At 49.0% G+C, this 14,167-nt stretch overlaps 2 protein-coding genes across 2 annotated transcripts in view; both read left to right on the top strand.

The window, feature by feature from the left end:
- Positions 1 to 1,237, top strand: part of LOC142570482 (uncharacterized) — a 40,076-nt gene extending 38,839 nt beyond the window's left edge. The window contains exon 10 of the mRNA XM_075678865.1: positions 1,139 to 1,237. Within this exon, the coding sequence (XP_075534980.1) occupies positions 1,139 to 1,237 (99 nt within the window). The remainder of the gene's footprint in view (positions 1 to 1,138) is intronic.
- Positions 1,153 to 14,167, top strand: LOC142571018 (uncharacterized). The gene is made up of 2 exons (XM_075679318.1): positions 1,153 to 1,233; positions 13,381 to 14,167. The coding sequence occupies exon 2, from the start codon at positions 13,385 to 13,387 to the stop codon at positions 13,790 to 13,792; it is 408 nt and encodes a 135-aa protein (XP_075535433.1). The 5' UTR covers positions 1,153 to 1,233; positions 13,381 to 13,384; the 3' UTR covers positions 13,793 to 14,167.

The following is a 14,167-nucleotide window of genomic DNA, read 5'->3' as shown; positions in this document are numbered from 1 at the left end:
AAAACGTTCAAGTACTGCGTAACTTACCGCTGCATTTGGACGAATTCGCGAAAGCGGTCTGGCAACAACAGTATCGGGCGCGTGTCTAGTGCAGCTTTTGGCTGTCTATTTACACAAGCGCAAGCCATAGCCATGGAGGTATGTGGCATTTACTGGCACTTTGGAGTTCGTTAGCATGAAACTGCTGTTCATGCTGTCTTCGGAATACTATTTTTTTTCTTTTTGCTTATATTCAAACTCTCCGAAACATATCTGCAAAACATAACTACTTCGTGCATTAAAACCTTTAATCTGTTACCGGCTATATTAAGCACTTGTGTACGTGAAAGACTCATAATAGATATGAATGATAATTTAGTGAGCCTGGCTATCCGTCTCAACTTGCGATTTGCGATTCCTCGTTACGCAGTCTTAAGCCTTTGGTCATAAAACGTATCACGTCTTTAATGGTGCTAAGTTTATGGTCATGCCTTCTTTTTTCACAGTGTATAAAGTTCGTTATAATGGTTTCAATGAAATACAGTGCGCAATTGCCTGTATTTTCGTAACACATACATGTGCTCGCTTTTATTATGTCCTTGAGTTGTGGTTGCAAAAAGGCTGAGTTTAGCACCTAGGACATCACATGATTCGCCCTTGCTTTGCTTGTTTTCCTGTTGTGACGCATGACGACGTACTACGACACTTAATGTATTGCTTCCTGTATTGTAACCGGATTTGATGATCGCATGATGGAAATTATAGTTAACGAATACTTAGTACATCCTTCCAGTTTTTGTAAAAGCTTTCCTTGTTATTGTAAATGCCTTGTCCACCTGTAGCTACATTGGTTCGCCTCACTTTTGCTACCTGATCCTTACTCAGAACCTAGCAATCTAAGTGGCCCTCATTCACTAACCTCTACACTATAGTAGCTACTCTCTTCGGTTATTTGTTTTAATCGTCCGCAATTCGCATGCCGTCACAGCAATTCCCGAACTTGTTGTAAGCTAAAAGAGGGGAGCGCGCATCTCTGCCCAGAAGTAAAATCTCAATCGACGTTGAAAGACAAAGTATGAGGTCGTATATAATAAGGCACTTCAGTTATATTGTACCGACATTGAATCCGCAGTATTCATGACGTTTTCCTGATATGCAGATGGTAGCGCCTGGCAGCCCTGCCATCACTACAAACGCCGCGACGGAAGCGTCAGGTGAATGGTGGACCGAAGCTTCTAGGAGGTCTCTCAACAAGTGAGTATCAATCGCTGCTCCATAGTGCATACGTCAACACTTTCATTGCTCTGTGTGGCTGAACACGCCTTAGATTTACCGATTTTTTTGCCCCTTTGCCTCTGGATCGATGTCATCTTATCGTATGATATGAAGCGACGTGGTCTATGTATTCCTCGTATCAAGATAACTCGAATATAAGTATAACATAATGTAGCATGAACGAATATAGCTAAACTGCAATTACCTCGTATAACCTCACTGTGGTTGGGCGTTCTCAATGGCTTCGGATGGGCACTGAGCCATAGAGTTAGTTTACTATATATGTTGCAAGCAGGGATAAGGTACCTCAGAAAGGCTGCCAACGTTTCGACAGGAGGACCTATCTTCGTCAAAGGCGGCCTTATCATCCTCGGCAGGTTAGTTAGCAGCAGTGCTGGGCAGTGTCGAAGGTACATGTATCTCAGCTACTATCGCAGATACTCTTGGGTATCTGTATCATAATAACGTCTAGCAAGACGTGTATCAGTATCTATATTTCCGATAGATGAAAGAATCTATCGTGTATCTTAAGATACAAGATAGTGGCTATCGTAACACCACCGCGTGAAACTGTAAACCTTGGCTAAACGCCGCTTTTCAAGCTGGTACTGCTGATACTAAGCCACCTGAATAAAACTAAAGGCAGGGACATCCTTTTATCTTTATACCAGAGCCCTCCAGCGAGGGCAGGGGTTGAGGTCTGCACGTCCCCATTGGTGGAGCAGAGTCACGTGGTGGCGCTCGCGCCGTCTCGACAAAAACAAGCGCATGAACGTCTGCGCGCTGCTAAGCTTTTATTTACTTGATTGTTTTTTTTTTTTAGTTGCGCCGGTGCCATGACACTTGGTCGTAGCCATCGTACTGTGTTGCGTACGCCAATGCGTGCGGCGTCTTTCACGCAAATTCTGATGCCCCTATACTGCCGTTATCAAAGTTTCTCTTGAATGGTGCTTTGTTACGAGGGTGAAGAATGCAAGAATGGGGTTGGTTTGCGCATTGTGACTTTCACACAGTGCGTCGGAACGAAACGAAAACAAATATGAAAAAAAAATTTGACCGGAACGAAAACGTAATCGAAACGCTATTTATTATTTTGTTTCGGAGTAAAACCGAAATATTTCTTTATCGGTTGTCGCTTCAAGAGGAAAGTCGGTGATACGAAACAACCGAGGTCAGGTACGTATCTCGGGCACGGATAGTGCGAACGATAGCCCGTTGAGCGCTCCACCAATCTAAGCCTGTAGTAGGTAAACGACAAACAACGGAGGCGCACAAAAACAAAGCTCCCAATAAGGGGTTCAGCAAGTTTGGTACAAGAGATTGGTGGCGCAACCCGCCGCCCCGTTCCAAAGGGTACGCTAATAGTATCCATCCATACTGTCACTAGATGCACTAGCGGATCAGCATCACAGCAAAACCCAGGGATTGCGCGCAGCAGAGTTTACCGTTTCGTTTATGTTTGTTTAAGTTTGTTTTATCGGAACAGCGGTATCGCATTTCGGCGAGTATACTCGATCACGTGCTGCTTCTGAGATCTTCCCGCTGCCTTAGCTCAAGGCACTACGAGTGATCTCAGAACTCATTATTCACTTATTCATAAAAAAAAATTATACTTTGCATGCAAACAAAACCGTTATGAACCGTTACGCTTAATCTTTTTTTATTATTTCCGGAATGGCACCGATACAGAACTTTTTGCGGCGGAAAGAAACTAAAATCAGAACTAAATACATTTCGTTATAACACTCTACAAGTTTGACACATTGTTTCTGAATTAAAATATTATACTTTGATCAAGGAAGAGAGAAAGTTTCGTATAGTAATAGACATTTCCCTCAGCCGAAACAAGGTTGGTCAGAGCTAAGAAATTTCCCAGCAAGCATTTTTATGCGTGCGCATTTGGTGCTACATTGTATAGGTCTATAATAAGAAATTTGCGAATGCATCGAAGTATCTCAAGATACAAATAGAAAGTATCACATTGGAAACAATAATTGCGGTAGTATATTGTATCTGTATTTCAAATACTTGTTGCCGGAGTATCTTGTATCGCATCATGATACAATTGCAAAGCATCTTTGCCGAGCCTTGGTTACAATTTAGTAGGCCGACGTTACGTGCGGTGGTTGTCGGCGGCGGCAGGCTGTGAACAGGCCGAAAAGAAAATGAGCGCTGTCGCTTCATGTCTTTATAGGCGCGGTTTGTAAGACGAGGGGACAAGAACGGGAGAGCGGGAAGGCCGCAGGAATGAAATATGACACATAAGGGTGTTGGGGGAGCAAAAGGTTAGGAAACCTTCAGCGAACTGAGAAGGCACAAAGTTGGACGAAAAAAAATGGTAACCGCAAAAGCGCTGCCATGTTGCTAACTCTCATTTTTTGTAACCAATATACTTATCGAAAATATCATGCGAAAACGCATTTACGCATAGCATTGTTGCGTTTCGCCTGCGACACGTGGTTTTGCCGGCGCGACGGCGGCGGGGCGGCGGACATTTTGGCCCGATCGTCGTCACCGCAACACTCATCGCCAGGTGTTTCCAGGCGCGTCTGCGGCGATGCGACCGCCTAGGGATTTCGTTCCAGTCATTGTGCCCGAAACAGGCGAGGCCAAAGCAGGGATCTCCTTCCAGTTATTGGGCCCGAAACAGGCGATGCCAAAGCAGGGATCTCGTTCCAGTCATTGTGCCCGAAACAGGCGATGCCAAAGCAGGGACCATCTTCTCGTTACAGTCATTGTGTCCGACCGGCAGCGCCACGACAGTGTGCTGCGCAGCGCCACGACCAGGTGCTACGAGATCGTGCGCAGCGCCACGACATGGTGCTACGGCATCGCTACGACAGTGTGCGTCACCATTAGCCCATTGTACATTCACGTGCTCGTCTTTTGAGGGGTTCCTTCTTGCCCTCAACTGCGAGAGTATAAAAACAGCTGCCCCCGGACGCCAGAGGAGGGCTCCGATTTCTTCCGTTGAGTGAAGTGCTCTCCCGTCTCTCTACTTCGGTCAAACCTGACCGCCAACTCTTTGCGATGTTAAAATAAACAAGTTGTTTCGTTGTTACCTGTCGACTCATGCTTTGCCGGGACCTTCGGATGCTTGCAGTTGTACCCCAGGCCGCCAGGCCAACGCTACCCTTGGGGCTTGCGACCCAGGTACAACCACGGGCGTCAGCGCCGAGTTCCCAACAGATCGTACCAGCAGTCCGATCCAAATATCTGGTTGCCAGCGGTGAGATCGCCTACGACTTCAAACAACTGTCTGCCAGCGGCGAGATCGCGACAACGGAGGCCAGCAGCAAAGAGATGCAGTTGACTGTATGCTGAGCAGCTCAACGTCGATCCGGGAGCAGTGCAACGAGCCCTGTGTGACGACTGGTTGCCTGCAGCGGAACGACTGCGCGGAATTCCTGCCTGCGAGGTTTGGTGAGTGCGGGACTTTCTTCTACTGAGCTTTGCCAGGCTTTTTGTTAGTGTCAGAAACAGAGCTGGTAATTGTGGTTGTCGTTGCTGCCGGGTTAGTTTGCGGCAAGACAATAGTAAGCAGTAGAGAAAGCAGCATTCAGAGCAGCCATGGATTTGAAGTCGTTGCGCAAACCGAAATTGTTGGAGCTTGCAAGAGAGTTGGGTCTGGATGTCTCAGACAAACTAAGAAAACCGGAACTGATAACGGCTATTCTTGAGTTAGAGGCTGAGGATGACGAGCTGTCGGAATGCCTTGAGACTATTGAGGAGAGGTCAAAAAGACAGGAGCGCGAACTTAAAGAGCAGAAAGAAAAAGAAGAGCGCGAACACGCTTTGGAAATGAAGCGTCTCGAGGTAGAGATGGAACGCGCTCGTAATGGAAGTCAGGCACACGGTGCAGGAGAACGAGTATTGTTCAAAATGACTGACCTGATGCGGCCGTTTAAGCTTGGAGAGGACATTGGTTTGTTCCTGGTTAACTTTGAGCGAACGTGCGAGAAGCAGGGGTTCTCTCGGGAAACGTGGCCACAGCGCTTGCTCACTTTGTTACCCGGCGAGGCGGCCGACGTAGTCGCTCGCTTGGATAGAGAGGAGGCAGAGGATTTCGACAAAGTAAAATCGAGTCTGCTAAAAAAGTACCGGCTGTCTGCGGAAGCGTTCCGTCGGAAGTTTCGGGAAAATGAGAAAGGCAAAAGTGAGTCATATACAGAGTTTGCGTATAGACTTATGTCGAACATGCAGGAGTGGCTCAAAGAAGAGAAAGCGTTTGGTGACCACGATAAAGTTCTGCAGTGTTTCGGGCTAGAACAGTTTTATAGTCGGTTACCGGAGAACGTGCGATACTGGGTCTTGGATAGGCCAGACGTGAGTACGGTGGCTAGAGCCGCTGAGCTAGCCGAGGAGTTTGTGACGCGTCGAGCTCGCGGAGCTAAGGACGGTCAAAAGGGTGAATTTGGCTCCAAGTCTGAGAGGCCAAGGTTCACGCCCATGAGATTTAAGGGGGACACGCGTAGTGAGGATGCGAGTGAAAGCAATCCGACCAAACGTAAAGAGACGGCAGCCGAAGCCGAACGCAGAAAGCGGTTCGAGATGAGGCGAGCGGGCGTTTGTTATACGTGCCAGAAGCCGGGTCACTTTTCGGCGCAGTGTCCGGAAACAACACCAAAAGTTGTGTTTTTTTCAATAGGCAGCACGGACGAGAACATGAAGCTTCTCGAGCCTTACATGCGAGACCTCCTCGTGAACGGGAAAGAGTGCCGGGTGCTTCGAGATTCCGCAGCTACGATGGATGTAGTTCACCCGTCTTACGTAGAACCCCATATGTTCACGGGCGAGTGCGCGTGGATCAAGCAAGCCGTGGAAGCTCATAGCGTGTGTCTGCCGGTAGCAAAAGTGCTTATTGAAGGACCTTTCGGAGCGCTTGAGACGGAGGCGGCAGTGTCATCTATGCTGCCACCCCAGTACCCGTACCTATTTTCAAACAGGTCCGATCACCTCCTGCGCGAGAAGGGGCTTTTGTTTGGTGAAGCTAGTGTTCAGGCCTTAACCAGATCGAAGGTTCGGGAGCTCGCTGCAAAGGCGGTAGTTGCGGGGCCGACGTTATCAAACAACGAAAAAGGGTCAGAGGCGCAGCAAGCTGATATTCAGAGCACGCCCGAACAGAATAGAATTGAGTCTGTAGCGTTGAAGGCGCCAGATACTGGAGAGGAAAATCCCGACGCGGGAAAGTTAGAAGAGCTATCTACTGATTTGCTCATCGCGCCTACGTCAGACGGACTTGATAGGTTGCTAAAAGTCAGCCGGACGGCTTTGATAGCCGAGCAAAAAAAGGATGGCAGCCTGGAAAACGTGCGCTGCAATGTCAAAGAAGGTATCGCCAGGAAAACTGCGCGTTTTGTGGAAAGAGGTGGAGTCCTGTACCGGAAGTATCTAGACCGCCGAGGAGTGGAGTTCGATCAGCTGGTCGTGCCTCAATGCTATCGTCAGGATCTGTTGCGCTTGTCACATGGGGGTTCGTGGTCCGGACACCTAGGAGTTAAGAAAACTAAGGACCGTCTCTTGCAAGAGTACTATTGGCCAGGGTGTTTTCGGGACGCAGACCATTTCGTGAGGACATGTGACACTTGTCAGCGGGTGGGCAAACCAGGGGACAAATCGAGGGCGCCGTTGAAATTGGTACCTATCATTACGGAGCCTTTTAGACGGCTCGTTATTGATACAGTGGGACCTCTGCCGGTAACAGCCACGGGGTACAGACACATTTTGACTGTGATCTGCCCAGCGACAAAGTTCCCTGAAGCAGTGCCGCTTAAAGAACTCAGCTCAGTTGAGATAGTTAATGCACTACTGTCCATATTTGCGCGAGTTGGTTTTCCTGCGGAAATCCAATCAGATCAGGGCACAGTGTTTACTAGCGCTTTGACGACAACTTTTCTCGAAAGGTGTGGGGTAAAGCTGTTACACAGCTCAGTGTACCACCCACAGTCGAATTCCGTTGAGAAGCTCCACTCCGTCATGAAGCGCGTGTTGAGAGCCTTGTGTTTTGAACATCAAACTGACTGGGAGCTGTGTCTGCCTGGGGTGATGTTTGCTTTAAGGACCGCGCCGCATGCGGCTACGGGGTTTTCGCCAGCTGAACTGGTGTACGGTCGCTCGCTTCGATCTCCGCTTCGCATGCTTCGAGAATCATGGGAAGGTAGGGGCGACGACCCAGTCGTGGTGGAGTACGTGCTTAAGCTCCTCGAACGCTTAAGAAGGGCACAGGAGTTGTCAGGTGAAGCAATGACAAAGGCCCAGCAGAGGGCCAAGGTTTATTATGATCGGACAGCCAGGGCCCGTCGTTTTGAGGTTGGCGATGAGGTCATGATATTGCGCACATCGCTAAACAACAAACTAGACGTGCAGTGGGAGGGCCCAGCGCGAATTGTTCAGAAACTGTCGGACGTTAACTACGTGGTAAGTCTGCCAGGAAAGCGGAAAGCACAGCAAGTTTACCACTGTAATCTGCTCAAACCTTATAGACAAAGGGAAGCAGTGGTGTGCATGATGGTAAACGTTCCTGAAGAGCTTCCGGTCGAGCTTCCGGGACTAGGCTCAGTGACGAACAGGGAAGACACCGGTCAAGTCATTAGTGACCTTATCAGTAAAGCACCGCTGTCGCCTGAGCAGAAAACCGAACTACACCAGCTATTACAAGAGTTTCAAGGTCTGTTCTCTGAGAGGCCTGGTAGGACTTCTGTACTTACTCATGATATAGAACTTACCTCCACAGAGCCAGTACGATCCAAGGCGTATCGGGTGTCACCCCGCCAGAGCGATATTATGGAGGCTGAGGTAAAGAAAATGCTACAGCTCGGTGTTATTGAGGCAGGTGAGAGTGATTATACCTCCCCTTTGATTTTAGTTGAGGTACCGGGCAAGGAACCTCGTCCTTGCGTCGACTACCGCAGGCTTAATTCCATCACTAAGGATCAAATTTATCCGATCCCTAACATCGAGGAGCGCCTTGAGAAAGTTAGTAGCGCTCAGTTTATTTCCACCCTAGATCTTGTCAGGGGTTATTGGCAGGTTCCACTTACAGAAGAGGCTAGTAGGTATGCGGCGTTCATTTCACCAATGGGAACATTCCGTCCTAAAGTGTTGAGTTTTGGTTTGAAGAACGCGCCATACTGTTTTTCAAGTCTCATGGATAAAGTGTTGCGGGGACAGCAAGAATTCGCTTTACCGTATCTAGACGACGTAGCGATATTCTCCGCATCCTGGTCTGAGCATATGACACACTTGCGGGCAGTGCTAACCCGCCTGCGCGAAGCAGGCTTGACAGTAAAGGCTCCTAAGTGCCAGTTAGCACAGGCCGAGGTTGTCTACCTCGGTCACGTGATTGGTCAGGGTCGTCGCCGCCCCTCTGAAATAAAAGTGGCCGCTGTGCGAGACTTTCCGCAACCGCGCACAAAGACCGATATTCGGTCGTTCTTAGGTGTCGCCGGCTACTATCAGAGGTACATCCCTAGGTACTCTGATATCGCGGCTCCCCTGACGGATGCTCTAAGAAAGACAGAGCCTCAAACAGTCGTCTGGGACGAGACAAAGGAAAGAGCTTTTAGCGCCCTAAAGAGTGCCCTAACAAGCCAGCCTGTGCTACGATCGCCAGACTATACAAAAGGTTTCATTGTTCAGTGCGATGCTAGTGAGCGAGGCATGGGCGTTGTACTGTGCCAACGGGAAAATGGAGAAGTAGAACACCCCGTTCTGTATGCTAGTCGTAAGCTGACCAATCGTGAGCAGGCGTATAGCGCCACCGAGAAAGAGTGTGCATGTCTCGTGTGGGCCGTTCAGAAATTGTCATGCTATCTAGCCGGCTCGAGGTTTATCATTGAGACAGATCACTGCCCTCTCCAATGGCTGCAGACCATCTCTCCCAAAAATGGCCGCCTCCTGCGCTGGAGCCTCGCTTTACAACAATATTCCTTTGAGGTGCGTTACAAAAAGGGGAGTCTCAACGGTAACGCCGATGGCTTAAGTCGAAGCCCCTAACGTAGGAATCAGCCTCAAAATTGTTTGTTACTGATGTTTTTCTTCCTGAGGCAGGATTTTTTTTAACATATTGCTTTTGTTTAGTGTTTCAAAGTGATGATATGCTTTCTAGTGCAATTTTTCAATTTGTGGACGCGTTCTGAGTGATGCTAGACTACTGTAAGGAACTAGGCAGTGGTATAAAAAGGGGAAAGAGCCTGGCAGGGCTTAGTGAGGGTTGTGCCGTGCTTGCTGACTGAGCGGTTGAGTTTTCAGCGTAGTTCTAACGCTTGCCGGGAACGAGAACAAAAATGTGAACTCTCCCGAAGTCACTTTGCAGTGTCCCGTGCGAACCTGAACGAGAGAACGAGGCCTTCTCTGTGCGCTGCGCTCAAGAAACGTCAAGGGACGCCCGACTTCGGTTATGAGCATCATCGAGCGACATCCCTCCGGACAGCGGATGCAGTCCCCTGTCCATCGGGATCTCCTTTCCCCGGCGGGGCGGTCTGTTGCGTTTCGCCTGCGACACGTGGTTTTGCCGGCGCGACGGCGGCGGGGCGGCGGACATTTTGGCCCGATCGTCGTCACCGCAACACTCATCGCCAGGTGTTTCCAGGCGCGTCTGCGGCGATGCGACCGCCTAGGGATTTCGTTCCAGTCATTGTGCCCGAAACAGGCGAGGCCAAAGCAGGGATCTCCTTCCAGTTATTGGGCCCGAAACAGGCGATGCCAAAGCAGGGATCTCGTTCCAGTCATTGTGCCCGAAACAGGCGATGCCAAAGCAGGGACCATCTTCTCGTTACAGTCATTGTGTCCGACCGGCAGCGCCACGACAGTGTGCTGCGCAGCGCCACGACCAGGTGCTACGAGATCGTGCGCAGCGCCACGACATGGTGCTACGGCATCGCTACGACAGTGTGCGTCACCATTAGCCCATTGTACATTCACGTGCTCGTCTTTTGAGGGGTTCCTTCTTGCCCTCAACTGCGAGAGTATAAAAACAGCTGCCCCCGGACGCCAGAGGAGGGCTCCGATTTCTTCCGTTGAGTGAAGTGCTCTCCCGTCTCTCTACTTCGGTCAAACCTGACCGCCAACTCTTTGCGATGTTAAAATAAACAAGTTGTTTCGTTGTTACCTGTCGACTCATGCTTTGCCGGGACCTTCGGATGCTTGCAGTTGTACCCCAGGCCGCCAGGCCAACGCTACCCTTGGGGCTTGCGACCCAGGTACAACCACGGGCGTCAGCGCCGAGTTCCCAACAGATCGTACCAGCAGTCCGATCCAAATAGCATGCCCCTATGGGCAACGAGTAAAGTTCAATCTGTATGCTTTTCACAAACATCCAATAGCATGTTACAAAATATCAATGTAACAGTTGTGTCAAAGGATGCATTTGTAGGCACTTAACTAGATGGCGCGACCATACTGCCATACTGATAGAAGCTAACATCTGTGTACAGGAAGGCGGGAATTTAGGTCTGAAATTTAGCGTTAAAAATCAGATGGTATGGTATTCAATGAAATCAGTGAATAGACAGTGTCAATGCAAGGCAAGGAACTCTGACAAAATAACATAAATACCTTGATGTATGAATAAACGAAGGCAACAGATATATGGAAACAAAGTAAAAATAACAGCAAAGGGGAAAAGAAATGCAGCCATATTGAAACACAGAGCGCTATGGAGATACAATAGGTACGAAGTGCTCCGGGGTATGTGGAAAGGTGTAATGGATCCAGGACTTGCATTTGGAAATGCGGTTGTTTGCTTGAAGCCAGGGGTACAGTCAGGACTCCATAGCAACCAGAGGTTAGTAGGACGCCTCGCATTGAGCGCTCACGGCAAGAATACAAATGAAGCTGTGCAGGGTTATGCCGGCTTGACAAATATCGAAGTGAGGGAAGCTCAGGGTAAAATTGATTGTGAAGAAAGAATGAGGAATATGGAAGAAAGTAAATGGGCTGGGAGAGTGTTGAGATATTTCTACAGAAAGAGCATTGATTCACAGGGGAGCAAAATAACTAGGAAGCTTACCAGCAGGCATACGACCTGTATGGTAAGCAACATGGCCACAAACAATGTCAAGCGGAAAATCAGAGAGGCTGAGATAATCTCATGGGTGGCGGCAATGGAAAGAAACCTGCTATGAGTCAATACTTAAGAAGAAAAAACGAAATCAGGGAAGAAACATTTTATGATAACTCAAGGGAAAGCTTATTACTTTTGGAAGCTAGATCAGGATGCCTTAGAACACCCACTTATAAAGTGAGACACAAAAGGAAGAAACATGTGCTTGCTGCGGTAAAGCAAGGAAGCATGTTTTATTAGAACATGAAGGTATCTGCCCAGCGGTTAATGTAGGCACCTCTGGCCTCCTTGAAGCCCTTGGATTCAGCGATAGCAAGGGGAAAGTAAACATGTCCGTAATAGAGATTAGTAAGAGGTGAATGGAAGATTGGTGGAAGAAAAGTAGGGAAACGACAAACAACGGAGGAGTACAAAAACAAAGTTAACAGGAGGGGTTCAGAAAGTTTGGTGCCGGAAATTATTCGTTGTTTTTTTCCCTTTTTTTAAGATGGGTAAGATTTTGAGCAATATAATCACAAGAGCTTGGTGGAACAGCGCACCGCCCGTTCCAACGGGGATGCTCACAGCATCCATCCATCCGTCCATCCGAGCTCCGGATCACGTTGATTGACTCGTACAGTTAGTAAATTAACCCTAGGGGAAAAGCAGCGCGAGAAAAGTGGCAACCGCAAAGGCGCTGACATGTTGCTACTTTTCATTTTGGTAACGCTAAAGATATAGAAAATACGGTGCATGAACAAGAATTTACACGTAGCGCGTACGTATGGACAATGTGTAAAGCTCATTCCGTATATTTATCCCAAGGTACCATGACTCTTTATAAAATTTTGACGAAAAAGTTACAGTGCATGAAAGGGTATATTTGCTGGTGCTTCACTAGATGGCGTTACCGTACTGAGGAAGGCTCAGGATAGCGTTGATTGCGCATCTCTTCTGAATGTCATCTCGTCGTCTGCGTCAGCGCGCCTGCCCCGAGTAGCAACATGGCGGCGCCCTTGTGTTTCCCAATTTCGATGCGTGGACGCTATGAGCAGCTTTCTTCTAGAGTTGGTTATATTAACTATATGCAATGAAGCTGTTGTGAAATATTAGCGGGAAAATGGTTAGTCACTCTGTCAGCAGCCTTGAAGCGCTGTGCAATCGCCAGTCCAGCAGTAACATCTTTGACATTTCAAGGCTCATAAATGTAACCCCCTCCCTCTCCCTATGGCTCTACAAGAAAGGTAAAAGATGCAAGTAATGATGCTTGGGTGTGTACTTGAAGGACAGGCTCTGTCACGTCGACAAAAGACGAGTACTGGCGCCTTTTGCTCAAAGATCCCATTCTCTGCTTCTACAATACAATGCACGTATTTAATCGCAATGAAAGGAGTGCTCTCCGGGTGCGTTTAAAACCTCTGCCCATAAACAGAGACTCAAATGGTGCACGCACGCGCACTTTTTCGACCAATGCGACGCATGTCCGCCTTCTAATCTACGCAGCCGTGCCAGGACGTGGTTCCCGAACTTTATTATATGGACACTCCAGGGCAAATTTTGGCTGTCGTCGTGGCTGTGATGTTCCTATATCGTCCAAGAGCAATATATATTATGGTGCTCCGCGTTCCGTGGGCTGTGTTTGCTAAAAAAAAAAGCCTGCGAAGTTTAGCCGAAAAGAATAATGGCTGTATGTGCGCCTAGTGTTGGAGGTCACGTTATAAAGCGTGCGCCAGAGGCCAATCAGTAACAACTGCAACTGCTTCTTGCTCGCGATAAGTTGTGTTGCGTGGTAGTATCATATCACCTTGTCCTAGAGTCATTACAAGCCTGTGGAGTGAAGTGCCGTACATTCTTACAGGAAACAATTAGCTGTTACTCAAGCGAACATAGCAGCATAAATTTGCCGTGAAATCCAGCACAATAATGGTTTGTTAGATATCGGAAGTAGCAGTCGAGACATTTTCCGCATAACGTAGAAGTGAACCCCCAACGAGGTCTCCCTCCCTAGAAGGGGGCGATCCGTTATGTTCCCTCCTGGCGCAAGTGCTGCCGAAATTTGTGCTAACTCGCTTCTGCCATTACAGGACAATGCAGTGCTGGCAGCGTTTGGCCAACAGGACGGAACCAAACGGCAGCGGGGGCGGCAACAGCAGCAGCGCAACGTCGGAGCTGGGCCTCCTCGAGCGTTCCCTGTTCGCGTGGAGCCGCGGTGCGCGCCTCGCCTTCGACGCGATGCGCAGGGTGGTGCAGCGTCGAGCCCTGCACTGGGCGCGCAGCGTTAGCGCGGCCCAGGAGCAGTGGCAGACGCAGCAGCGCGTCTTCTTCGCCCGCTTCTGCCTGCTCGCGTGCTCAGCGGCCTTCGACGGAAACGGGGGCAAACGAGGCGTGCTCTCTCCGCGGCTGCGCTGCATGCTGCCCCTGGCCAACATGCGCGAGTTCCACGCGGCTTACAACTGCACCCACATCAACGAGACCAGCTACTGCCCCAGCCTGTGATCAGAGGGGCGTTTCGTTTGCGGTGCTTCGCTGGTTTCGGACGGCGCTGTCTGATTCTGTGAAACTTTTTAGGTGTAGTGTAATCTGCTTCTGTTTGCTTTTATTTCGCCGCGGAACTTGCCCGACGAACGTCGTGTAACTCACGCAGCATAAACTGGGGTTGCTCGACGGCAGCCGCGATCGTAGATCCATAACGTGTCTCCTTTCGGAATAAAGATTTCCCGAGATTTTTGACCTGCCCCCCTTGGTGGGTGCGTGCCATGAATGTGGAACGTCATCGACCGAATAACAATTAAACAAAATGGACTCGCTTATAGCAAAGCTTCCTTCGATTGCATAATAGTTTCCGTATTGCCGGCTACGGCGTAATTCTCT

Source organism: Dermacentor variabilis, chromosome 2, assembly GCF_050947875.1.
Source record: "Dermacentor variabilis isolate Ectoservices chromosome 2, ASM5094787v1, whole genome shotgun sequence".
Lineage (NCBI taxonomy): Eukaryota > Metazoa > Arthropoda > Arachnida > Ixodida > Ixodidae > Dermacentor > Dermacentor variabilis.
This window is presented reverse-complemented; position numbering and strand designations above follow the sequence as displayed.

Bases quoted from the DNA above. Each gene is read 5' to 3' on its own strand.
- LOC142571018 (XM_075679318.1), top strand. From the start codon at position 13,385: ATGCAGTGCTGGCAGCGTTTGGCCAACAGGACGGAACCAAACGGCAGC.